This window comes from Lathamus discolor, chromosome 1 (genome assembly GCF_037157495.1).
Source record: "Lathamus discolor isolate bLatDis1 chromosome 1, bLatDis1.hap1, whole genome shotgun sequence".
Classification (NCBI taxonomy): Eukaryota; Metazoa; Chordata; class Aves; order Psittaciformes; family Psittacidae; genus Lathamus; species Lathamus discolor.
The window spans coordinates 22,719,620-22,745,565 of record NC_088884.1 but is presented as its reverse complement, the minus strand read 5'-3'; the positions used below and the strand labels follow the sequence as shown (position 1 = coordinate 22,745,565).

The window sequence follows — 25,946 nt, the reverse complement described above, 5'->3', positions numbered from 1 at the left end:
TCATTTAGGTTGGAAAAGACCTTTAAGATCATTGAGTCCAACCATTAACCCAGCACTGCCAAGTTCACCAATAAACCATGGCCCTAAGTGCCACATCTACATGTCTTTTAAATACCTCCAGGGATGGTGACACAACCACTTTCCCAGGCAGCCTGGTCCAATGCTTGTTGAAGAAATCTTTGCTAATACCCAATTTAAACCTCCCCTAGCACAGCTTGAGGCCATTTTCCCTTGTCTTGTCACTTGTCACCTGGGAGAAGAGACTGATGCCCACCTGGCTACAACCTCCTTTCAGTCACAGTCTACATCCCAATCAGAAGCAGACACCTTAATGGAGCCAGGCAGTAAATGCTACAGAGATACTGCTTTCCATAATGCAGGGTCTGTCTGATCAAGGAGTGCACAGAGCTCACAGACAGATTTCCACAGCACGCAGTGTAGGCACATGTCAGCAGCAATGCCATCTTCTCTGTTGCCATACCCGAGTTTGCATGTTCACTTGGGCTTTGGGCCTCACGATTTCATTAAGCAGTGTCCGACCTTTCTGCAATCAGCAGTGCACAAACCACTGATAATGGAGCACACCACAAACTGTCTGTGGGCTGGTATTTTATGGGTTAGTGCCAGCTGCCCTGACCACACACCCTTCACTCTATTGAGCTGGTTCACATGGCCATGCGAGGATGAGTGCCCTCAGAAAACCCACAACACAACAGTGGCTAATGCTGGTTCCTTGTGTTTTAATCTGAATTGGCACCATCCTTGGTGGAACCATTCAGTGTTGTGTCCAGTGTCTGTCCTGGCTCTACTGTGGAAAAAAGGCAGAGCTGGTTTGAAACTCTGGAAGGTGGTATCTATTTCTGCCAGCCCAGTCTTAATGACTAATGGCTGGGCCTTGGGCAAATGATGCATGGATATGTGCACACACTGTTGTGCAGGTTGCACAGTTATACCTTCTATGCTCATGTATGTAGGTCTTCATCAGTAGGGCTATAAAAGAAAAGCACCTAAGGACCCTACTTTCACAAAATGAAAATTTTCTCCTAAGTAAGTTCCCAATGGCTTCCAGCTTTGTGACAACCAGCTCTGGAAAAGAGTCCCAGGACTCAGTACTGTAATATGTTAAACATGAATCAAGTTAAATATGAAATACGTGATCTGACATTTAGGGTGTCAAATGCTTTTTAAATCTCATTTGAAGCAGAACAGTGTGTCCTGAAAACGTGTCAATAGGAGCTAGAAATAATCAATATGATAAAAGCCAGGGTGAAGGACAAAAGAAATGCAGTTCCCAAAAATGTAACAGCTAAGGAGGTGACCAGCAGCCTGCTGATTGTACCACAATGTCATAATTGAAAGCTGGAAAGAAAGCAGCATCAGGGGAATTACATTAGCAATGCTTAGATGATGCCATTGAGCAAACTCAGAAAAATTAATAGCTTAAAGGCAAGCAATGCTTTTTATATGCTATATGGCTCTGTGGACGCAAAGATTAATCTGTGTTTCACATTATATTCAAAGCAAACAAGACATTGCGCAGTGAAAATTCAGTGAAAAAATAGTTCTGTCTTTTTTTTAAAGGGTGAAATATGTAGGAAGCACTGGAGAAATCTTACTGATCAACTTGCAGGGACAGGATGGTGTTTCAACACTGCTGCTGAGCCTTCTGCAAAAGGAAAAGAACAGGATGAAGAGTGTCTAGAGCCAAAATGGAGCAATAAATCAACTTGAAGTCATAAGCAGATAAGGATTATACAGAATGGAAACAAAGGAGAACACCCCTGACACACTGGAGGCATGGCACATACACCAGATGCTAGAAAGCTGGCTTCAAAACAGCACTCACATCTCCATTTCGACTTGTGAGGGAGAGCTGTGTTAACCAGGCTTATGTCTCAGTTCTGCTTTCAAACCATGAAGCTCATTTTCTGGAAGCCTATCTGTAAGAGAGACCTGAATTCTACCTCTGCTTTCTCCAGGAAGTACCTGATGATTTGGAGGCAGCCTATGGGTGACTCCAGGCATTTGCAGAACGAGTGAAGAGGAGAAGTGAGGCTTCACAGGAATCACTTCAAGCAGATTAGAGAATTTATAGAATTAGAGCATTTGAAATAATGTTTAATTTAATGGTATGGCCCAGATAAGATTCTTTAGTAAATTCTATTACATGGATTAAAATAATTAACAAAATATTTCCTCTCTACAATAGACAGTACTAAGTGTTCATTGCAAATGAAAGCTAATGTCAAGGATGAACAATATGTTCCTTTGATAGCTCCTTTTTTTAATGTCACTGGCTCATCCGCAAGCAAATCCACATATCTGACCAATAAACACAGAGCTACTGAAAAATGCATGTGTATTTGTGTTCTCTTTGATAATAGGGGACACTACATCCTTTGGTATCTTCATTTTACTGGCCCAGAAAGAACATCAGGACAGTAGAGGGCACAAGAAAACAAGGCTAAATTGTGCTACTCCTCAGCAAACTGCAATGCTCTATTGAACAGATTGAAATGTATATGGTTTTCAATCAAATCAGTTTGGGACAAAGCATTTATTTTTTACCACTTCGAAGCATAATGGATGCATGACCAGTTAACATACTGGTGTAAAATTCTTACTTTACAAAGACGGTCATCCTCTGACACTGAAGGAGATGGAGAAGAACCACAGAAGATCCTACCACTAAGCTGTTTTGCACTCCAGTTTGCTTCGCATGTCTTCCCATAATATCATCCTGAAAAGCTTAAAATTCAAGGGTATGATGTGACTCATTACCTTTTCAAGTTGCACAAAGTAAACAGTGGAACTGAAAAGTAAACACTACATGTATCGGAAGGTTAATGGCGAAAGGGATTCACCCAGAGATAAATCCTTTTCACAGTTCATGCTTAAACTCTGCCCAGAAAAGTTTCTTTGTGGCAATGCAGAATTTACCACTGTTTTCTCCTCCTTTGCAGGTTCACAGCCACCACATCTGCCTTCACCATTCTTTTAGCCATACTTCTGTCTGGAGCTATTCCTTCATGCCCCTGCACTGGACCAAAAAGCCCAGGAAACAGTATGGGAGCAAAATAAAGCAATGTGAACTGTCTGAAAAATAAATGAACAAGTGTCTGCTTTCCTAGTGAAAGAAAGTAAAGTCTCTTCCCACAAGCAAATACTTTCTTTAATTGTTTGAGACAGAATCTGGGATGTTATGGGGGTTATCGGGATGTGATGACAGCTTTGATAAGCTCCCTCAGGTAGAGATGCATGGCTGGATGAAGGGGAAGCACTGGACATAAAACATCTTTACAGATACTCCTCTGATGCTTACAGATACTTCCAGAAACTACAGAGTTCTTTTAAAGACAGAAGTATCCCTGTTCCATGCTGACACCAGCACACCTCAAACAAATATGATATGAAAACCAGTGCCACCTTCTTGATGACATCTGCTACCTTCTGGGCTAGAGAGATTTGAGATTGAAAGTCTCGGACTCTCTTAGTTGTGTGACTTATATGTTTCTGACCAATATTTTGTGGTCCTTCAGAGCAAGACTGTGATAAGGCTTCTTAACTTGACTGCCCAAAACCTTTTGTGGACATGCTTTTTTTATTGGCACACAAAACATTTGAAACACTGAATTTCCGGCTCTGTTCCCATGTTATCTATTTATCAAAATCTCCTGTAGTTTGCTGGATTTACGAAAAAGGGCATCTTCACTGTTATTATCTGTGGAAATAACAGATGAGTATTCTTCTTGTCAAGGGCTTTCTATAATATCAGCTGCTACCAGTGAAATTCACCAAGGCAGTCATCAGAATTCTTTCCTGTGTGACTTAGGTAATTTTACTGCTATTGTTTAAGTTTTCTGACCCCAGGAAAACCATCTCTTCTCTACAAATGTAAGATCCATTACAAAGGCCTTTTTTAGTTCTGGTTATGTGATGTGAAGTTCAGCTACACAAAACTACAGTAAATAACTGATGTTGGACAAAACATCAACACACTTTTGGGATTTGAAAGAGTTATATTCTTGGCATTCTAGTTCAATATTATAAAACAAGGGTCTTGTTATGAAACAAGGGTCTAATCTTACCACCCTGGTAATTCTAAATCTCAGTTTGTCCAAACAACAGCTCTATTGTTTCTACAAATGCAACACAGCTTGCTCCTGTGCTTTATTTGGTATGATTTTTAATTGATTAAATAACCAGCATGTTAAAATTGAGATTAGCTCTTTGTAAGAGAAGGGATCGGCTTTTATGAAATCATACCATTCTGATGAGTGACTTCATACTGAAGAGGATGACAGAAAACAAACACATATCCCCGCAAGGGTGCTGACCAGTGTTACATGTTGCAGCCATTCCGGCCACCCAAAACTAAATTAACATTGAATTAAGTAATATTTTAAATTAAATTAAAATCTAATCACTGATCCCAAAGAATTCAAGACAAGTGAAACTGCTGCTGAGGGTCTGCTAATCTGGGAATTAATTAGCAAAGACTGAAATTTCTTCCATACATCTACAAAAGTTAATGTTCTTAATGATTATTCTAGGCACTGGGCAATAAACATTCAATTAAAACAGCCAGTCCATGAAATCTTCAGTGATAGAAGTATACTTAACATTTACATGGTCACTGCCACAGTTCATTCTATTTCAGTGAGAGCGGGCCAAGAGTGCAGCATGACGGTTTACATTTTGAATTATTCATTACATTAAGCTGGTGTCCTGAGATTCAAGCCTGACCACCATACAGACGTGCACTGGTATGCTTAAAACTTATCATTCCTATTTTGGTATTCCCAGCAACTTAAAACCACAACAAATCCACTGAAGTGAATATCTACACAAGGTTTTGGGTTTAAGGTGTTTTAACAGCATCTATGTGTCGCATGAAGTAATCAGCATCAGGATAGGAAACTACTTTTGTAATCAGTGGAGCAAAAAAAAGAGCAATGCCATATTCTCATAGATTTTCAGAGTTTATTGTTTCCAATAAGGAAGACCATTATAATAAACAGTGCAACTCCATGTCCCTTCCCAACACACTCCACAATAGCTCTTCTATTACTTCTTTAATGGATCTTCTCAATACAAAAAAACACAATATGCATCTGTCTGTACACTTCAGTGTACACTTCATTTCCCTTACACTTAGTCAAACCATGTGGAGACATACAGAAATGCAAATAGTGAATTGGATTTCAGTGACCTGTTTTGCTCATAGTGCTTGCTAAAATTTAGTTATGAAGTACCATTTCCCATACAAAATATACTTCCTGCCCCACGACATTGATTTCCAGAACATAACAGGAATTGCGCTAGTTCATAACTCCAAAAAAGGGGGGCAAGTACAGGGATATTTACTAACAAAAATAAAAAAATACATGATGTAAAACAATGAACAATAAACATCAGCACTAAAAAATTAAGCACTGTTTTCTCCACAAAAAGAGATTCCCAACACACTTCCAGAGATCGCCTGTGCAGATGAACAGTCAAATGACTGAGAAGCCTGTTCACATTGCACTCTCCAACTGGAATGTGATTATCATAATTACATAGCCACGTGAAAAATACAATACCTGAAAAAAGGGACAGCCAAGATAAAGCCACAGCTAACACCCAAGCACAACATAACTGTCCTTCCAGAATCATAAGCTCCATCCGTGCGGGCTAGAATCACTCTTCCAAAAGGAAAGCCAGGATTCTCTTTTTACACTTTTGGTCTTGTGAGCTTTGGTTGAGAGCACTGACCCCGAGCGAATTATTTCCATAAGTGAGTACTGGATATTCCTTGCTGGTCCTTGTAGATTTTTGCTTATAAATACCATTTCAATTCAGCAGCCTTCAACTAAAACTTCATTTAAACTTTAGACCATTTTGCATCTCTGGGGAGTATAACGTCTCTTTCCATGGAAACACCTATTTACATTAGTTTGGTTTGGGTTTTCTTTATATTCCCAAGTACCCTCAAGCTTGAGCAATAGTTAATGTAAGTTAAGGAAATTCTCTTTATGTTCCCTTGACATGCCTGCTGTGCTCTGCAGGAACACTGCACCTTTATGAGGGCAGTCCAACAAGTCAGGGGCTGCTATTAGCCCCCTGTTATTGCAGCAATATCCCCAGGTCAGAAACAGTTACAGCCCTGCAGGTGGAAAAATTCACTGTAGGATTAAGCCACCCCTCTTCCAAAAAACAAGACTGGTGGGAAAATAAAAACCCAAAAAGGGCTTCATTATCACAGAAGACAGGGAAGCAGTAGCATTTCCAGCTACTTTTAAATGGTATAAACCATTTAAAGCAGCAAGGATAACAATCTTTCTAAGTGAATACACATTTTGCCCTGGTTTCACCCCCAGAGGCATTGTCAAACGAAATTCTAGAAGCTTATTTTCTGCAGGGAGAAAGCACAGAAATACCAAAGCAGGGCTCTTTTAGGCAGAGAAACTGGGATTATTTAAACAGCAGGAGGAGAGTTAGATCTGCGTTTGATCCGGCCCTCCATGAAGAGGCAGCAACGGATTTGTTCTCCCATTGCCTGCTTCAGCAGGGTGAGTGGGCACAGCAAGGCCAGCTCCATCTCCCAAAGTGAGCAGGAGCAGTGGGACAGATGCTCTGCCTAGCTCATCCTTGCAGCCAAGCACTTGCTCTTCAGTGGGAGGAAGAGAGAAAGCCAGACATGTAGTCAAAGATAGTAAAGGCAAGCAAGGAAGAAAATGAACCAAGCTTTCCTCATCCCTCACCTCATGCATTCATTGCCCAGGCACTAGAGCTAGTCTTTCCCCCACAGTTACTCCGCTCACCATCTGTATCGGCCATCTTCTTCACTGAAGATTTCCTGTCCTGCTCCTATTGTTGGCATTTGAGTATTCTCCACAGCTTTGCTAGCCGTGCTCCTAAAAGACACCACATCCTGGAGTTCCTTTGTGGCTCTTGGTTCTTTCCTGAAATCCTCCCTCCCCAGTCTGCTGGGTGAGGGGAGCATTCAGCATGTCTTTGTGCTGTGAGGCAGAGAAACACATACAAGTCCCGTTCACAGGTTTTAAAGGAGTGGGAAGAAGCAGAGGTGAAGCTGTGAAAGTTCAAGACCCTCTAAAGTGCGGGGCTCACTTTTCCTAGAGCTCCAAGTGCCAGTCAGAACTGCTGGGAGAACCAAAATCCTGCAGATTTGCAGTGCTGTCCGACCTGCAGACACCACAGGCAACAGAGCAAGTCTTGGGGTCCTCTGTTTACGCTCTGGTTGTAGAAACCTGGCTTCAGAAACAGAAAGCCCATTCCACTCATTCTGAAGTGAACAGCAAGAGCCCCAGAGAAACTTCTGAAGGACAATGCACCCTTCCTCCTTCTTGCCACCCCTACTTCGGTCTGATCATGCAGCTTTTGCCATCCTCTTGTACGATGGGAACTCAGGTTTAAGCTCTTAGCACTACAAAGACATAGCCAGCAATGCCCTGGCTACGAGTACAGGCACGTACTGAAGGAGGGAGCTGCACTTGGAGCTGCAGCTCCATCTTCAGATGGAGATCAGCATTGGAAACAGCACAGCAGGAAGAGCACCCGTGGCAGCCGGACAGCTCGAACACGGCGGAGGTAGGACATCTTTCGGCGGTGGGGTGCACGCCACTGGGCAGCCTCTCAAGCAGCCCCCAATGGCAGCTGCTGGCGGGTGTCCCCCGAGCAGACCTTGTGCGCTCCAGCAGTTTCCCAGTAACACCATTTTCCAGTTACATCATTTTCCAGTCTCAGCAGCACACTCACGTGGTGTAATGCTGAGAGACACCTCTCTTGCACTCCCAGACCCCCTCCTCTTTCCTCCTCCCCTGGCCCCCACTTCAGTGCCTCGGGATGTTTGCATCACCTAGAAGACTGGTCAGCTTTGACTCAGTGTCCCTGCTGTGCCCCAGGGGGTGATGTTCGTCCACGCTGTCACCCCTCCCTGCAGAAGCAGTCCAGAGACTCCGGGGAGGGGCAGTGGGGATCTGCTGCCCATCTTCAAGGGACTGTGAGATGACTGTAGCACGGATGCACCTGACACAGGCTCAGAGGAGGAATGGAGTCTGGAGGAGGAAGGTCAGGTGGAAGTGGGGAACACAAAGAGATGGTTTTCCCAGCGGGAAAGAAGGGAGCCAGAGGGGATAAGAGGCAGGACCAGGGGGATCTCAGTGCAGGGTGGCGATGCCCATCAGTCGGGCAGGGATGCGGGCAGCCAGCAAGCAAGCCAGCACGATGCCTATGAGCTGCAGCAGCGCCAGCCCCAGGGCAGCCGTGGCAATATAGAACATGTTGCTGCTGAGGAAGGCCAGTACCTTGGGGAAGCACCCGTCGTGGTGCAGCCCGCGTGTGTCAGGCGGGCTGCGGTGGCAGCCCTGGCGGGCCTGGCAGCAGCTGAAGGGCACGGAGCCGTTCTGCTCCAGCCCCCAGGGTGTGGTGAGCCAGTCCCGGTAGCTCTGCACACCGCAGCAGGACAAGGAGCGCTGCAAAGCGTCCAGGGCATCTGCCATCCCCTCGTCCTTCCCGTAGGTGAGCAGGGCCTGGTGCAGTCCCTCCTGGAATCCCTGCGCAATGTTCTGGCGGTAGAGGAGAGCCGAGAGCCCCGCCGCCAGCCCGGCTGCCGTCACAGTGGTCAGGAAGGCGATGTAGGCACGCAGGAGGCCCCGGTGCTCCGTGGCAGCACCGAAGCAGCCTAAGAAGCCCCAGATGATGACAACGGCGCCGGTGGCCAAGAGGATGGCAGGGGCACTGGGGCTGCTGTTGGCTGACAGCTCCAGGTAGCTCCCCAGAAACACCGTGGCCCAGAGGCCGATAATGAACATGGTCAGCCCCGCTGCCCAGAAGACGATGCTGAAGGCCATGAGAGACAGCTTGAGCATGGTCATGGTGCCCTGGGGCGGCGGGGGGGTCCCGCGGCCGTCGGTGCCGCTGTTCCCCGAGGTTGGTGGAGGAGAGGGCGCCTGGGCGGGTGGCGTTCGAACTCTCGCTCGGTGCGGGGCCGGCAGCTGCCTCCCCCTCGGCGACGGGTGCCGGTGGCTCCGCTGTGCCGCCCCGCCCGCCCCTTTTCAGTGCCCGGCGCGGGGGCGCGGCCCCGGCGGCGCCGCTTGATCGCGGTGCGGGGCCCGGCGGGGCGGGGCGGGACGGGGCGGCCGCGGCTGGACGCCAGAAGGGACGGAACGGGCCGGGCCGGGCCGGGGGTCCCCTGCCCTCTCCCAGCGCCGTCCTCTTCTGAGCGAGCTGCCGACTTAGGCTAGCGTGTATGCAGCGGCACCCGGAGGGACAAGCACACACACACACGCGCGCAGTCCTTAGCGCTCCTTCCCGAGGTCTGGGGTGTAGCAAACGGGTGAATGTGTGTGGGCTGGCGGTTCCCGCTGTCCGCAGCACTGGGCACCCTCAGATGAAAAGGTTCTGCATGCTAAAAGCTCGAGATTAACTTCTACCGCAGCCCAGGTTTAAACTTCCTGTCCTTGGAATGTGCCGACCATTGCTGCATCTTCCAACCTGATGTTTTTCTTAGATTTTATCCCTTTCATAGCAGTGTTTTTTCCTTTTGAATTTTTGAACTGATAACTACCCACACCTCAAAGCTACCTGCTGCCATTTTGCAACAGAGGTTTCTTACCTATGTGTGCTTTCTCATAGTTTTTTTGGAGCTAATGCTATCGGAACTGGGTCTTGAATTGCAGTCAGCTGAGAAGGGCTGGACTAGCCATGCTGGGCAGTGCCTATAACGGGCTACTGCCCGTTTTTGCAGGACAAACCTCTGAATGCTCTCTCTGGATACTGTCTCAAATTTGAAGCCACATTTGGCTACCACACCAATAAAGAACACCAAAATGAACACCAGTAAGTGGTGTTTTCTGTTACCCTTGCTCTTCCTTGCACTGAAAGCAGCTAGGTGAAATAGCAGCTAGGTGAAATAGCTTTACAAGAGGCTTGTACAGGTTATCTTGGGATGCATTATGCCTGCTAGGATTAGTCAAAATATAGGGCATATGGGCAGCTCTGTTGTCAGCCAAGTTCCTCCAGCATGTGTCAGAGATGAAGGATGGTGCTAAGGGTGCAGAAATCTAGAAGTATCTTCATAGAGATGCTTTATGATCTATTGGTGCTGTTGTGAAGTATTTGGCACGTAATAACTAGCGGTTTCACTGGCAGTTAAGTACTGAACTTCCTCCAAACATCATGTTAAGCATTCAGTGTTGGAAGATGACAGACAATACCAACATCTGTGATCTTTTTAACCAGGGTGAAATGGGTTTACAGGGACAAATTCTGCCCATTCTCATAAGCTGTGCCACTGGAACTGTTTGGGTAAGTAGAGAAGGTAGGATTGAGCTCCTTGAGTCTATGGGAAGCTATAAACAATGAAACAGGCTTCCGTGTCTGGAAATAGACTAGCTTGATTTTTCAGACATTGGCAGAGTCATAAAATGTTTGCATCTTAGTATGAAAACTGTTACAGACACTCATGAAATCATACTAGTGAATAAATGTTCATGATACTGCATGCAATATGTGGATTGACAATTTGATGAAAAAGAAGTGATATTCTTTTACATGTCTTTTTGGAAAGCAGAGTGTCGCCATAAGAAGTGAGGATTCAGAAGTGCCTAACCCTCTAGTAAGAGCAGCAATACCGATTATTAAAGAGTGCTTACAGACATAGGCAGCAAGTACAGTGAGATTGAAGTGCAAACCAATATATCTCGGAGAAAACTGGTGCTTAGTGTCAGGAAAGAGCCTGCCAAACAGTGCCTTTGAAGGATATGTGGGTGATAGCAGATAGCTAACTAGACAGTGCTTTGCAATACTATTTGGGAAGGAAAAGCAGTCTGCTTGAAGCATGAATTTTCCTCTTTCTTACTGTTTCAGTTTGGGCATGCCTGAGGTGTTACATCTCTTCCATGGCAGAGGTATGATGATGTTCATACACCATACAGTTTTCCAGCTCCACTTTCTGTGGGGTTTTTTGCCTGAGTTTACACTTGGAACTCTGAAGTGACTCTTTCCAATCAGTCCATACAGAGAGAAAAACAATGCAGGGATTGATTCTTCATGGTTTCTCAAGGAAACTGAGTCCTTTTGTGGTCCCCAGTTCACAGCTATTTAAGGTAGCTCTGGCTACAAGAACCAGTGGCAACACTGGCACAGAAAGCAAGATCAGGTAGTTAGGAGCTTTACTGTGAAACTATGGGTAGCAAGAGTAGCTTCAAAAAAAGCAGTATTACTTTAGCATTCACAAGGGTGCTTTCCTTAGACACCTGAATGAGATTTTCATGTCATGACCCATGGAGAGCTACTATAGCTGCCAAAGTACCTCCATTTACTTACCCTGGGGGAAACCAGAATTCCTGTGATGCCACCATAGTGTCCTGTTGATGTTATACCTGGGTGCTTTTGATAACTTTTAATTTAGTATTGGTATTTTCTTCTCTGGAGATTTTCTTAAGAGCTCCTCACATGGACATGATGCCTACTGGGTGGGATCCTTGTAAATACAAAACAAAAAGCTTTCTTATACTAAAGTCTGGTTTTGTGATGCTTTGTCATGTTCAGTGACCTCTTACACCATAAATTCAATTGCATTGAATTCAATAGAACTGTTAATAGGAAAAGCAGTTATCCAGTGTAAGGAAAGTTACCAAAATCCAATTGATCCAAATTATTTTTATGTAAAACCGAATGATAGCTTTATTCTAAATTGAATCAAATTGAACAGAAGTCATAGTTCTACACTCTCTCAGGGCTGTGCAATATGGATGTGGTGCAAGTCCAGGCTGGATGCAAAAAGAAGATGGCCTTGGAGGAAGAGAGAATTTCCCCTTAATCTTCCCATTAACTCTGGGATGTGGAAGTCTTAACATTTCATAACACAGCTCACTTCCAGCTGCAAGTCGCTTCAGGAAAAATTAATACATCATGGAATCCCACCTACTCGTGGTCCCTTTGCAAACCCTTGATCCAAGAGGAAACATTGGGTAAACTGTGCCTTCTCTATCAGCGAGACTGAGGGATGCAGCCTGAGCAGACCAGAGTGGCATCGGGATGGGATTCCCACCAGCTTGCATAGCTGAGCAGGAGACGTCTTCCCCTGCGGCAAGTACAGTCCTAAGGCAGAAGTCAACCTGCTGTGTCTTGTAATGTACTTGTAATATACAACAACATTATCACAAGTACTATTTTTTTCACAATGAGTTTATTTTAGGAACTTGGGTATACAATCTCTAGTATAGATCAGTTAATTTACTATAAATAGCAACAGTCAGAGCTCCTTTGGATTAATGATTTACTTGTAATGTATTTTTTAACCTTAAAATAAAGCACAAAATTTATTTTTAGCTGTAGCTTCCCTATAGCTACAGAGGATAATATGATCCATGCCTTGAGCAAGTCTCTAAAGGAAAATTCAATGCACTTTCCAGTTAGCCCATGGAAAAAATATTATGTGCTGAACATTAGATATGTTTGAACATTAGTATATCAAAATAGCATAAAAGCTAGATAGGTGGGAAAGACTGCCAATATACCATGTCAGAGGAATTCATAAAGAAGTAGGTTTTTAGGCTTTTCATTTCAGGGAGGAATGGGAAGACAAGACAAGGTTAAACGTTGCCAAATTTTATGCTTGATCTTTGAAAGATTTGAATATATTACTAGGAATACTCATTTTCTGCTTGTTGTGTTAGGAGCAGAGGGTATTAAGGGTATTAGGTATTTCACATATTGAGATCTATGTAATTCGCATACTAACAGCAGCTGAGTGTACTTAGCAAGTCATTCAAGTAACACTTGCCTACACTTGTCAATATGGATTTCTATATATGAGGGAGATTTCCAAGATCTGCTGTAGCAAAAATCTATTCTGTTTTTCATTTGGTTGGTATCATTTTGTATCACCTTTGCTGGTTTGAAAATTAAAGACCTTGCTTCTTTGAAACCACTTTTCCTATCATACCTCAAACAAATGCCATCATACTAATTGTGGACTAGCCAATCTGAAACTAAATCAGGGTAAATGAGGGAGTAACATTGCGTGGCACAACCACCACTATCTAATTTTATTACAATAGTGGAGGCTTCCAGTTCACAAATGTTGATGCTGGGCAGTGCTTTAAGTGAGAAAACCATTCCTCTGTGGATGGATACGATAGACCACAGTACACCATTTAGCATTATTTTGACATGTTAATCAGTGGACAGCAGACATTTTACTGATATTGTAAGTGTAGCTTTATAGAATGAACATCTGCCATTGCTGATTATATTAAAATTATGGTGTTCACAGCTGATACATAGAGGTGATCAATATGTTGCCTGTAACATGTATGTATCAACAAATATCTACAAGTAGTTGGTGAAAGGTTAGTGGGAAGAAGAAATATTTGGTTACAAGCCAGCTTCATGCTTTCTGGGTCTCTGGGTCAGGAACTGGGAAATCCTATGGACAATTGCCATAGCTGAAGCATCTAACAGAAAATTAATGTCCAGTAAAGAGGGAGGTATTTCACATGCACCAGCTAAGTCACACCTGCACATGTATCTTCTTTATCTCTGCCATGTTGCCAGGTTTTGACAGATAATGCCATCAGAGGTGGAGGGCAAGGTGACCACACACTCTCTGTGGACTGGTTAAAGAACACCGTGGGGCACAGACTGTTACCCTGGGGTCAATGAAACCTGTGTCCTTGCTGAGGTGAACAGTTAGGGCATTTCTATAATACAACAACATTAGAGCACCAGAAGATTTTCCGAGCCTTGGGGTCCAGATCCATGGACCTTTACAACTTCCTTGAATTGCTCACATAGTGTCCTGTCCTCAAGCAAGCATCACTCTTGCCTGCCATAGAGTATAGGAAAATATATGGAGAGAGAGTGTGTGTATATGTATATATATATATACAGAGGGTATATATAGAGGTCAGGAAAGACTCATTTAAAGAAAACAGTCTGTCTGCAAGCAACACGTCACACTGGCACCATCACCTTAATCAGGGCAATAATTTGTCAGCCTGCCTGTCTTCTCTGATACTCTCAGACATGAAGACTCTTTTAGCGCTCCTGTGATGTTAAAACCTTAAATGTTCTTACCATGATTTTCTTTGAAAAAAAATCCTGTTGCACTACTCGTTAAATTGTATAGCTTGCCTGTATGCAAAACAGCATTAATAAGCATGATAGTGGACATGAGAATTACAGACAGTTTTCATGGAATTCCCTATAGGAAGAACTGATGACTGCTTTTCTTTTTGGAATGTTTGGGGTTTGTGGGGTTTTTCAGACAATTTTCATGAACTTTTAAGGTTATTGGTCTTCATGGGTTCGAGAAGGGAAAGTCCTGCTTAACTGAATTAATTTCCCTTTATGACATGGTCGCCCATCTAATTGTAGATATTTCAGGTTTTTTTTGTTATATCAAAGCGAATGATACTGTCTCTCACAGTATCATTCTGTCAGAATGTCCAGCACACAGCTAGACAAGTCCATAATATGTTGGGTGAATAACTGGCTGACAGGTCAGGCTTAAAGAGGTATAACAAATGGGGTTACATCCAGCTGGCAGCCAGTGGCATTCCTTAGGGCTCAGTTTTAGGGCCAATACACTTTAATGTTTTTATAAATGATCTGGATGCAGGAATCATATGTACATTATGTTTGCTGATGATACTAAATTAGGAGGAGTGTGGACTCCCTCAAGGGTAGAGAGTCACTTACAGAGACGTCTAGATAGACCAGAGAGCTGGGCAGTCACCAACTGTATGAAATTTAACAAGTGCAAGTTTCTCCACCCAGGACAGGGTAATCCTGGTTATACCTACAAACTGGGGAATGAGAGGCTGGAAAGCAGCCCTGCAGAAAGAGATCTGGGGAGCTGGGTTGATGACAAGTTGAATATGAGTCAACAGTGTGCCCTGGCAGCAAAAGAGCCAGCCGTGTCCTGGGGTCCATCAATCACAGCATCACCGGTCAGTCGAGGGAGGTGATCGTCCCACTCTACAGTGCACTCGTGCTGCCCCACCTCAAGTACTGTGTGCAGTTTTTGTTCCTTAATGCAAGAAGGATGTCAGGCTATTAGAGTGTGTGCAGAGGAGGGAGACGAAGCTGGTGGAATGTTTTGAGGACAGGACAAGAGGAGCAGCTGAGTCACTTGGTTTGTTCAGCTTAGAGAAGAGAAGGCTGGGGGAGGACCCCATTGCAATCTACAGCTTCCTTAAGTGGTGCAGTGGAGTGAGAGGTGCTGATCTCCCTTCTCTGCTGACCAGCAGTAGGATATAAGGAAATGGAATGGAGCTGTGTCAGGAGAAGTTCAGACAACCAGGTAACCCACCCCCTTAATCTTCTTAATCAATTCTTTAAAGTACTTAGGAGAAAAAGCAGATTTAGCTAGCAGATCACAGCTCTTTAACACAATGCTGGCCATTATTATCATCCCCAAGATAAGTTTGCTTGTGAAGAACTTCACTTTTCATAAGGAATCTCAACATGCGTGAAAATAAGTTCCTGGTGTTTTTTACAAGGACATTTTTTACAAGGGACTTTTTACAAACGCATGTAATGTCAGGACAAGGGGGAATGGCTTTAAACTGAAAGAGGGGAGATTTAGATTAGGTATAAAGAAGAAATTCTTTACTGTGAGGGTGAAGAGACACTGGCACAGGTTGCCCAGAGAAGCTGTGGGTGCCTCATCCCTGGAAGTGTTCAAGGCCAGGCTGGATAGGACTTTGAGTAACCTGGTCTAATGGGAGGTGTCCCTGCCCATGGCACGGGGTAGGAGCTAGATGATCTTTAAGATCCCTTCCAACCCAGACCATTCTATGATTCTATGACTTAAATTGGGCTAAGTCACATTTATAATTGTTTGTAAATATTTTGTATCACAAATGGTTCTGCCTTGTAATGACAGGACTGATACATGTCCCCAGGACTTTTATCACACCAACTAAAGCTCTTAGTATTGATATTTACCATCTGTAGGCTTCTGAAGACCTTAGTGTGTCTCATCTACTTCTTTCACAGCTAAGTAGTATTATGAAATACCCTGAAAGGGTCTTCTGCTGATAGTAAGATTAACTACACAAGAAAAGGAGCCTGAGGTCAATATGTTTAGTACAACACCTACAAAACATGTTTGATAACTCCGGTGTGCCATCTGCGAACACTGCTTTAAACCAATTTATTTTGTGTGATGCTCAAGTCATAGGTATCATACACGTCTATAATGTAGTTTTGTTTTGTTTTCCTAAGAAGAGCAGTAAATTTAGGCAGTAACCCGGCTGGGAACTACTCAGATTTTCAGATGGAGGAATTTTGTTGCAGGGCAAAGGTAGCCCTTCAGCAAGTGGTTTAGGAAGTTATTGCTATTAGTTCCTAGATTCTCATCAGAGATGGAGGGACAGATTACAAGAATGCTTCCAGGCCACTGTCATGCCCGATAGCATGGATTTGCATAAACCTTCACAAGTTCCTTAGGGGCACTAAACTCTTTAAACCACTCTACCAGGACCACAAGCCCACGTGCAGGTGGAAGGAAGCTGTCTGTTGTGATCCTAGGGTAGTTTTCACCTTTTTTCCCTAAAAGTCATTTTCAAACTTGTTACCCTTGTTTCCCCATTAAGTTCTTCACTTTCTCAGAAAACATTTGGCTTAAGGTGAAATTCCTGTGTTCAGATCATCAAAAGCATGTTCATGACCCCCCTGTTCCACACTTCAGCTTAAGCTTGACAAAGCAAATAAGGAGCATTTCTCTTTCTTGATTGTATCTACTTTCTTCTCCTCACTCTTTTCCTTAGGTGTATGCCCCAGGATTTTCTGCAGAAAAATTGATCAAGTTTTATTTCTTGGAGTGTGCACCTCCCCATTTCAAGGTCTATTAGAGGACACAGGCACAGGAACTGACATTCTGACTCAAATCCATGCGAGGTAATTGAATATTCTGATCTGAAATAGGTGCAACTTTGGATTTTAGGTTCTGATTCTGCATCATACAACTATTCCTTACTACTGAAACATGTACACAAACCAAGCTAGCATTAAGGTGGCCTAATGATTTTATCAGCAACTTGGTTTTTTTTCAGGAGAAAGGCATTATGAAGGGACCTTACATGAGTTAAGCACTTTTCCGATCTAAAATATCAAAAAAACTGCAAAAGCAGCTGGGATTTGTGAATCAGAGTATTTCTAGCCAATAGTAATAAAGGCATTGCAATCCTATGTCAGGCGTGATTTTTTTAATCAAACAACACAGTTGAAGGAAATACAGTGTTAACAATATTAACCGTGTTAATGATGGTCTCCAGCCTTAGCCCACTCACAGCAAGCTGCTGGAGCTAGGTCCTGTAGCCACTGAAGTATGACAGAACTTTGCCAGGGACTTCAGATGTGCAAGACTTGTCCTTAAATGAACATGCACACACATAAGAAGTCTTAGAGCTCATGCAAACAGGGGAGTTGATGAGCAGTCAGGCTGATCGCAGCACTTTGAGGAATTCCCATATGGCCATGTGAGGAAGCCACTGCACCACCTACTCCAAATCAATTTACTGTTTGCTTTGAGTGATCCCCCAGGGAGTCAGTGGAAAGCAGGCTGCACTCTGCTCTTTCAATCCCCAGCTCAATTTGTGTAGGACAAGCTATTAGTTCTTATGTATGCCCCAAGACTCGTGAGAAGGGAGGAAATTTGGCAGAAAAGTCCCATTGCTAAACCAGGGTTTTCAATACACCCTTAAGCCAAGATTCTGGAACTATCCTTTATTCCTTGTGTCCACATCTCACGTTGTTATCAGCAATGATTTTCAGTCCTTCATAATCCAGGCTTTATCTTCAATTCATTTGTTTATTTATTTACAGGGATTACACCCAAAGCCTCCCATAAGGGCACACAGCTTTCAAATCCGAGTGCATTAAGGACTGCAAACTGGCTTTAGCCCAGAATTCTCTGCTCTGTAACTCTAATCCAGCCTGTTATTAGTTGAAGACAGCACTGTGCAGTTTAATTGTTCTTGTGTAGGAACAAATAGCTCTGTTGTCTCTCCTTGTCTTTCAAAGCCTATGGGTATTAGGCTCTTTTGCAGGACTCCTGGTTTCCTCCAGTGAACAGAAAGATTACCTTGCACAATCCTAGGCTTCCTCACAGGGGCACATCTCTGGTTTGCCTTCTTTTCCAGTCTTGCCTAGCTCTGATTTGCTTCCTGGGTGATCCTTCTCCCTGGACAAGGAAAGCCCAGAGTGTGTCACTCACATCCATCGCACTGTCACATTGTTCACTCCGCATGACTCCCAAATGATCCCCAAAACACCCCTGTGCTGACACAGCTCCTGCTACCCAGGCTGCCACTCACAGCTACTTGGAGCACAGTGCCTCTACAGTGCACAGCGTTGTGCTGTGCAGGCCAGTTGTGAATTTAATGGAAAGGGGGAGAGGAAGAGGACAACGCAGAGAAAGACAAGGGGACTGTAGCCCTCCGCCCCCTCTGCCATGAGCAGCATCCTGATCCACATCCTCCCTGCAAGTTGCAGCCTGCCTGCACCCACACTGCTGCCTCCAGCAGGGCAACCAGAGCTGGGCCTGGAGCACCAAAGCCTTGCTCACAGTCATCAGCTTCCCTTAACAGCAACCACTCGTGACAGACAGGCCGCAAGCATCATGTGAGTTTCAAGGGTGAATTGTAAAGTCCAGAGGCATTCGAGTTAGAGCGGTGTGTGGTTTGGTTCTTCCGATTTACCAAATCAGCTTTGTTGAAGCCAGTTCAAGCCACGCGCAGCAGCTCAGTCAGCAAAGCAGTGTTGAAGGAACACTTCAGCGGTGGGGACCTTCCCAGCGCTGCTGTGGGTTGTAGCCTTCAGAAGCAGATACCCAGATCCCATGCAGGGCACTGGGGCTGGCTGGCAGCCTGGATACTGCAATCCCTGCAATCCCTGCCCTTCCCCGGCCACCTCTGCACGACGAGTAGGAAGGCCATATCCCCCCTGGTCACAGCAGAGTCGGACTTATATTTCCCTCTCAGCACTTTGCATGCAGTTTAGATGATGTTATTCTGGTGCAACGTAGATATACTCCATGCTCTCGACCTTAGGGAGTGAAGTATATCACCAGAGCTGGCCTGCAGATGCTTTTTCTGAATGACAACAAAAACACAACGAGTGAGGCTGAAATGACATAAACCTGCCTCTCTGCGGAGCTCTCCTCCTTTCTGCTTCCCACTCGCAGCCCGAAATGGATGCTGTCTCCGAAAACCCCGTCGGGGATGACACGAAGTTTTGGGAGGGTCCCACGCTGCCGCCCGCGGAAGCCCCGAAGGGCGCTGACGCAGGGAGGCCGCCAGAGGGCGCCGCAGCCCCGCGCAGCGCGCTGCCCGCCGCTTGGTTACGCCCCATGGCTGCTTGCCCGCAACCCCTCGCTCCGCAGGGCAGGGCAGCAGCGCCCGGGCTGCCCCAGCGCGGTGACCGCAGCCCCGGCCCTCGGGAGAAAGCTCTGGTTTGTGAGGGAGGGGCAGAACCCCTTTTGTTATCAAATAAGCATTTTTAGGATCTTGCCCTTTACAATTCACAAGGAAATCTCTGAAATAAGCGAGGTACCATGAACACAAATACGGCACATGCTTCCTCAGCAGTCATGAAGCAAGGGTCACCAAAGGCCACTAAGTTTGCTTCCTGGCCTGCGTTCCACACAGCTCGCTTGCCCAGGTCCCTGCCGAGCAGACAGCAGCGGCCACCCCACCACCGTGCTGCTCCTGGGCTTGAAACACAGAGGTGGTCGGAAAGGGTCCTGCTGAGGGGAGAGCAAGTGTGTCCTGCGACCCATACCTTCCTCCACAGGCCAGAGGCTGGGACCTGGGGGAACCCTTACCACTCACTAGTTTAGAGAAGGCAAACAGAGACATGGCAGTGTTTAAAGAGGTGAAGGCTGCTACAAAAGGCAGAGGAAGAAGGCTGTCCTCCAGACCTGCAGTGAATAAGACACAAGCTACTGGGCTTGGATGCGAGCAAACACTAGTTCAGGTTGGACACTTGAACAACCTTCCTAACACGTGGTTTTAAATGGTAGGGTTGGTTTGGGTGGTAGTGGTGAATCATTTGTGATTGCAAGTTCTTGAGAACATAGTGTGGCAAGGACAGACATATACCTGTCCAGGAAGCAGCCTGGTGACTTCTCTGGCAACCTGTTCAGGGGCCAACTCAAATGTCACACTGGGTCTCTATTTTCTACAAACCAGAGATTGCTGAAGACAAGTAAGCAACTCTAGCTAATATCACCATCACTGCTATCAGTTCCTGAGAAACATGATGTAAAAATAACTTGTCAAGAGAGAAAGGAGAGAGAGGAAGGGATGGAACAATGATGGCAGGAGGGAGGGAGAGAAGAAAAGAAGAGGGGAGAGAGAGATCCTGCACCCCTGGGATCAGCAGGCATGGAAATGCCAGGGTCTTTGCAGTTTGATGAACTTCCTCTCATTTCAGTGCTCCCTCTCCACCTTCATAAGTATTGTGTACCACAGATCAGCCTGAAGCAGCACAGTCAGAACCTCCAGCCATACTGTTTCTTGTTAGTAGAAACCTGCATCTTACCTTGGTCCTTGTAAAGGCATGTTCAACTACCGCAGCTCTCGCTGAGCCAGCAAAAGAAACACTGCCTGAAGTAATCCAACTGCTGACATAATCAGAGTGCAGCATCATGAGCTAAAGGAAAAACAGGCTAGCAAGGTTCACAGTATTCCCACAAGCAGAGGGCTTGCCAATTAGATCAGATCACATCAGGTGAGGTCTTCCCTGCAGGCTAAAGCAGTGCTTCCAAGCTCTGACCAAAAATCATTGAACCTTTGCAGCTGAAACAGTGGGAAGCATGGGAACACGTCTGTAGTCCATCAAAGGGCTCATAAGATTTGCACAATACACCAGCTATGGTGTAGCATGAAGAGCTGCAGCTCCAGAAATGCTGAACTGACACTCAGGATGCACAGCTTGAACCAAACACATTACACTGCAAATAACCAGGGCTTGAGCCTGGCACACGCCAATAGTTGAGCAAATCTGAGTAAGCAACAATAAAACATGACCGCTGTGTAAGGGACACTGCTGTGACCTAAGATTGGGGTTGCTGAGCAGCAGGACCTCAACACATGCTGCTACACAATGTAATACCTGCCACCTGCTACACTACAGCCCTGCAGTGGATCCACTGCCAGGAAAAACCCATGTCTAGAAGAGAAGGGATTAGAAACAGACTCAGAAGCAAGCAGCTGTGGTCAGCAGAGAGCAGCTGCATCTGTGTCCTGGGTTCAGCAGTAGCAGTCATTTTTCTCCTTAGTAGCTGGTGCAGTGCTGTGGTTTTGGCTTTCAGCCTGGGAACAGCGCTGATAACACTGATGTTTTTATTTGTTGCTCAGTAATGTTTACTCTGACCAAGGACTTTGAGTCTTATGCTCTGCCAGGGAGGAGGGGAAGCCGGGAGGAAGCAGTGACAGGACACCTGACCCAAACTAGCCAAAGGGGTATTCCATACCACAGCACATCATGCCCACCATATAAACTGGGGGCAGTTACCCAGAAGGGCGAGATCACTGCTCGGGTTGGGCTGGGTATCGATAGGCGGGTGGTGAGCAGTTGTACTCTCTTCTCTTGTTATATCCCTTATCATTATTATTATTGGTGGCAGCAGCAGTGGTTTGTGTTATACCTTAGTTACTGGACTGTTCTTATCTCAAGCCATGGGAGTTACATTCTTTCAATTCTCCTCCCCATCCCTCCAGGAGCTGGGGGAGGAAAGGGTGGAGTGAGCAAGCAGCTGCATGGTTCTGGATTGCCAGCTGGGCTTAAACCACGACAATCTGGAAACCAGCATTCAGAGAGGGAATATCCCCAGGTGACAAAAAAGCCGTGTGGTGCAACCCCCAAGAAACACAACCAACTTGCTATTGTCCAGTGCAGTGTCCCATCTTCATCAGCGGCCTTCACCCACCAGCTGTGGGGAAACAAAAGGTATTTGAAATCAGTGTAAAGAACTAGGTTAAAATGCCCAAAGTGACATTTTATTCCTTATCTGTCAGACACTAGATGGCTTTTTTCTCCAGAAGGTCTGCATAGCTTATACCTTTACTTGATTACATGTATTCTGGATGTTCACACATGAAGTTCCTGCTTTGTGCTTTTATAGCAAGTTGAAACTATTATTACCCAAAATGGGAAGTGAAATTCCCAATTATCTCAACATGTCCCTACTTGATTTCTACAGATCACATACTTTCCAATCCCAAACTAACTTTGGCTGTGAAGTATAGCCAGAGATAGTAAGAAAAGAATAGAAAATGTGCCCTCAATCTGTTCTAATGAAACTCTATTTAGGTAAAAAACGTGTGCTCAGACTAAATGGGTGCTTTAGCCACACTGCCACTGAACTGTGACCTATCAGAAACAGAACAGAGAAACAGGCAAAGGGAAGGAGACAATTTCAGAAAATGGTCAGTAGCTATAATAAACTCTTGACACACCTTTCTTGAAGAAAGTTTTCTTGACCAATAATGTGTCAGCCTAGTAATAGGAAGCGTCATCAAATACCCCTTATGCTTAAGCAGGTAGTGCAACACGTATCTCTCAGGTTTCGGGGTGAAACTTCAACTATTATCCAGCTCAAGAGGAAAGAGAACAGCACAGCAGCGGTAAGCAGAGCAGGACTGCATGGAGTAGAAGGCACCAAGAGGTAGGCGCAGAGACGACACAGTTTGACCTCCCTGCGTCTTTCATGTTCGGCAGATCCACGACCAAGTCGTGTTTTCACTTGGACACCTCGTGCAGTCCCACGCCTACGGGTGTTCTTACCCCTTACACCTCTACACGTTTCCACCCTGCTTGCAACGGCGGCTGTGCAACGCCCGGCGGAGCAGGAGCTTTACGATAGCAGCCACACCGGGAACAGCCCTGGAGAGCGCTCCAGAGTTAAAGTCCAGAACTTGAAGATCGGTACCGAACTTGACCTCCGATGCCAGCCTGGCCTGGCTTAGGCGTCAGGGAGGTCACTGCGGCCCCGAGCGCTGCTTCGGCCGGCCTGGGAGCAACAGCCCCAGAGGGAAAGCGGCTCGAGTCCCCGCCAGAGGCTCCCGAGAGTGGCTGAAGGGGCTCGGCACCCGTTGCCAGCACCCCGCCTAGCCTTTCCCGTCTGGGGCTCCGGCAGAGACACCAGCAAACCCCGGGAGTCCCCTTCCCTGCACAGACCCGACCGACCGCACGGGCAGGCACAGGCTCCGGGACGCACAGCTCCCGGCTCTAACACAGCACGCTCGGCCGCGCAAGGTAGCCAAGCGGGGGCAGGGAGGGGAGGAGGCAAGCGCGATTCCGCGGCTGCCGGGCCCCGCGGCCCATGCGCCTGCCCGTGCGCCCTGGGAGCCGTAGTCCGCTGCGCCCGCTGCCCACCGTCGCTTCCGGGCCCCGCGGCGGCAGGGGACTACAAGGCCCAGGCTGCCCAGCGGCGCCGGTCCCGCCCCGTCCGTGCATGACTGGTGCAGCATGTTGGCCGGATAGCGTGCCAGGCCGCCGGAGAGCCGTGGCGCTGCCGACGCGTTCTTCCGCAGCGCCTCCGCCACCGAGCACGGCAAGTGAGCGAGGGGAGGCGGGGGAAAAGCCGGCCGCGGTGCCCGCTTCCTGCCGGGCCGGGGCCCTTGGCGGTGCCGTGTTGGGGCCAAGCCCCTGTGCGGGCGAGTGCGTGTGTGAGGGGGACTGCCGCGTTTCTCCCCGTGCCCAGAGACCCGCGGGAGGGGGGTTGCTGTGAGCGGCGCTCCGGTCCCTCTTGCCGCCTCCCCTTCGCGTATGCCCCCCCCCCCCCGCCCTTCCAGGTATCCGGCCTGGAGGTGCCGCCAGGCAGCGCCCGTTCGGGCGGGAGGTGGCCGGGACGTGCGCTGGGGCCGCCCGCTCTCGCCTCTGAACGCTCTCCCTGGGCCTGGCGCCTGTGGCAGGCGAACCGGGAAGGCTGCGGTCGGCGCCCCACAGCGCCGGCGGGGCAGAGCTGCCGCGGCCAGTCCGGCGCTGCCCCGCCGGTGAACCTGCGGGCGGCGAGGCTGAGGGGCCTCTTCGGGCCGGGGCGAGCTCTTCCTCCGTCTCGCAGCGGGGAGGCTGAGGCGTAAATCCCCGAAGCGGCAGGGAAGGGGAGGCCGGAGGCCGCTGCCCGTCCTCTCCGCGCCGGAGCCCTGCGCGGAGGCTGGCGCTGCCGGCCCGGCACTGGGAAACGCGTCCGTCGGGGTGCGCCCCGTGTGCGGTTACAGCAGCGCCCGCGGTTTCGGCTCTCTGCGTTAGGGCCGGTTCCTGGCGCGGGGGGTGATGGAGGTGGCGGCGGGGCGCGGGCAGAGCTCTGCGCGCTGTGCTGTGTGTGAGGTGGGTGGTGGTGAGAGCGTGGGCTCGGTTGCGGTGGTGGGCGGAAGGAGAGAAAAGTAGTTTTTCGCACTTCTTCTTTTGGTTTCTAAACAGTTGTGACTCTTCAGGCGCCGCGTTGTGCTTCACGTACAATAAACTGTGCAATCAGGATTGTGATTGGAAAACGGTTCCGATTAATCCAGGTCTCAAAAAGATCTCGTGTCCCATAACCCGTGCTGGGCTCTTGAGGGAAATGCACATACTGGTGATCGGGTATGCGGGTATGCGCACAAAGAAAGTGTTCAGTTTTTGCTAGCTTTCAGGAAGAAAGAGAATGTTTTTATTTGGTCAGACTTTGCAGAAACTTGGAGCTGCTGAGTGGTTGCTGCTGGGCTGGAAAAGCAAGAGGATGTGCTTTAAAAAGTTAAATGCTGTTTTACACGTGTGGTGTTAGTAGGTGTCCTAAGGAATATCAGAGGGTGCTTGGAGTGGCCTCGCTTCTGCATTTTGCAGAGATGTGTATCAGTGCTGTAGTGATGTGTATCAGCTGAACCTACTGTTCAGCTCAATTATGCACATGTTCCCTCTTGGATAGCTAACAGAGTAAAACAAAAAAAAAAAGACTAAACCAGACAGATTTCAAAGGCTTCCCTGCTGTATTTTAGCAGGGAACAGATCTTATGCAACAGAGGTAAACCACAAGTACGTTTAACTAGCCTAAGCGAAATGAGTTTATTAGGTACTGGGTTACAGCTGTGGCTCTGGTTTGTGCCCTGTTCTTTGGGGCTTTTGGTAGACTTTCAGGTTTCAGTAACTTGAGTTGCTGATGGTAACTCGGCCGTTGCAGTGTCTGGCACTCTTGTGTCTTAACTGTAGACTGAGATATTGCTTAATTCAGTGCTAGGAGACTTAAGCGTATTTTGCAGTGCATTCTTTCTTCCATGTGGCAAAATATGGTGAAACATTGCTGCTGCTGGCACCACAGCTTGTGAGTAAAACACAATGGTGTTGGCATCTTACTTGTGGGAGTGTCATCCAGTTGCTTTTTGTAAAATAGTGCTTTTTGGAAAGCATTTTCTTTTTTCCGTATCTGCTACTGGGAAAATATGGGGAAAGAGATTTGGGGCAGTCTTAGAAAATGAAAAAATGAAAGCAGGCCAGAGGTAAGTGTGCTCCAGATTTAATGGGAGTGGTGCATAGCTGTCTGAAGTGATCCTGTATCACTGCAGTATCAGTGATACTTTGAGTATGACTTGCCAGGCAGGGTCAGGAGGAAGGACGGATTCTTCAACTCTCCTTGACCTGCTAGGGAGTGCCAGGCTGGTCAGCAGCATCGGGTCCCTGTCATAGATGATTTACAATTAGTAGCATTATATTCTGTTGGTAATGGTTGTTACTAGATAAATATTTGCAAATAGGTTTCCAGTGTGAGTAATTTCTGAGGTGAGGCCTTCAGTTATGGAAGGATTTTGTAAAAGGCCATTCACATTTGAGATGCTACAAACATGTTAGTTAATACTGCGGTTTTGCATTTGAACATAGAAACTCCTAAGTTTTTCCCTGCCTTCAAGATGAGTTGGGGCATATAACTCTAACTGCAGTTGATAGATTTG

General features: G+C 46.7%; 2 protein-coding genes across 6 annotated transcripts in view; one reads left to right on the top strand and one right to left on the bottom strand.

The window, feature by feature from the left end:
- Nucleotides 1-6,214: 6,214 nt before the first annotated feature.
- Nucleotides 6,215-9,008, bottom strand: LOC136007079 (tetraspanin-7-like). The gene has a single exon (XM_065665017.1). The coding sequence runs from the start codon at nt 8,877-8,879 to the stop codon at nt 8,163-8,165; it is 717 nt and encodes a 238-aa protein (XP_065521089.1). The 5' UTR covers nt 8,880-9,008; the 3' UTR covers nt 6,215-8,162.
- Nucleotides 9,009-23,464: 14,456 nt separating this feature from the next.
- Nucleotides 23,465-25,946, top strand: part of TRABD (TraB domain containing) — a 37,172-nt gene continuing 34,690 nt past the window's right edge. For 3 of the 5 annotated variants that reach the window (XM_065665154.1, XM_065665169.1, XM_065665165.1), the window contains exon 1: nt 23,465-23,582. The gene's annotated coding sequence lies outside the window, so the exon portion shown is untranslated. The remainder of the gene's footprint in view (nt 23,583-25,946) is intronic. The other 2 variants (XM_065665144.1, XM_065665158.1) reach the window with 1 other exon arrangement.

What these genes read in the sequence shown, in the direction of transcription:
- LOC136007079 (XM_065665017.1), bottom strand. Translation starts at nt 8,879, where the DNA reads ATGACCATGCTCAAGCTGTCTCTCATGGCCTTCAGCATCGTCTTCTGG.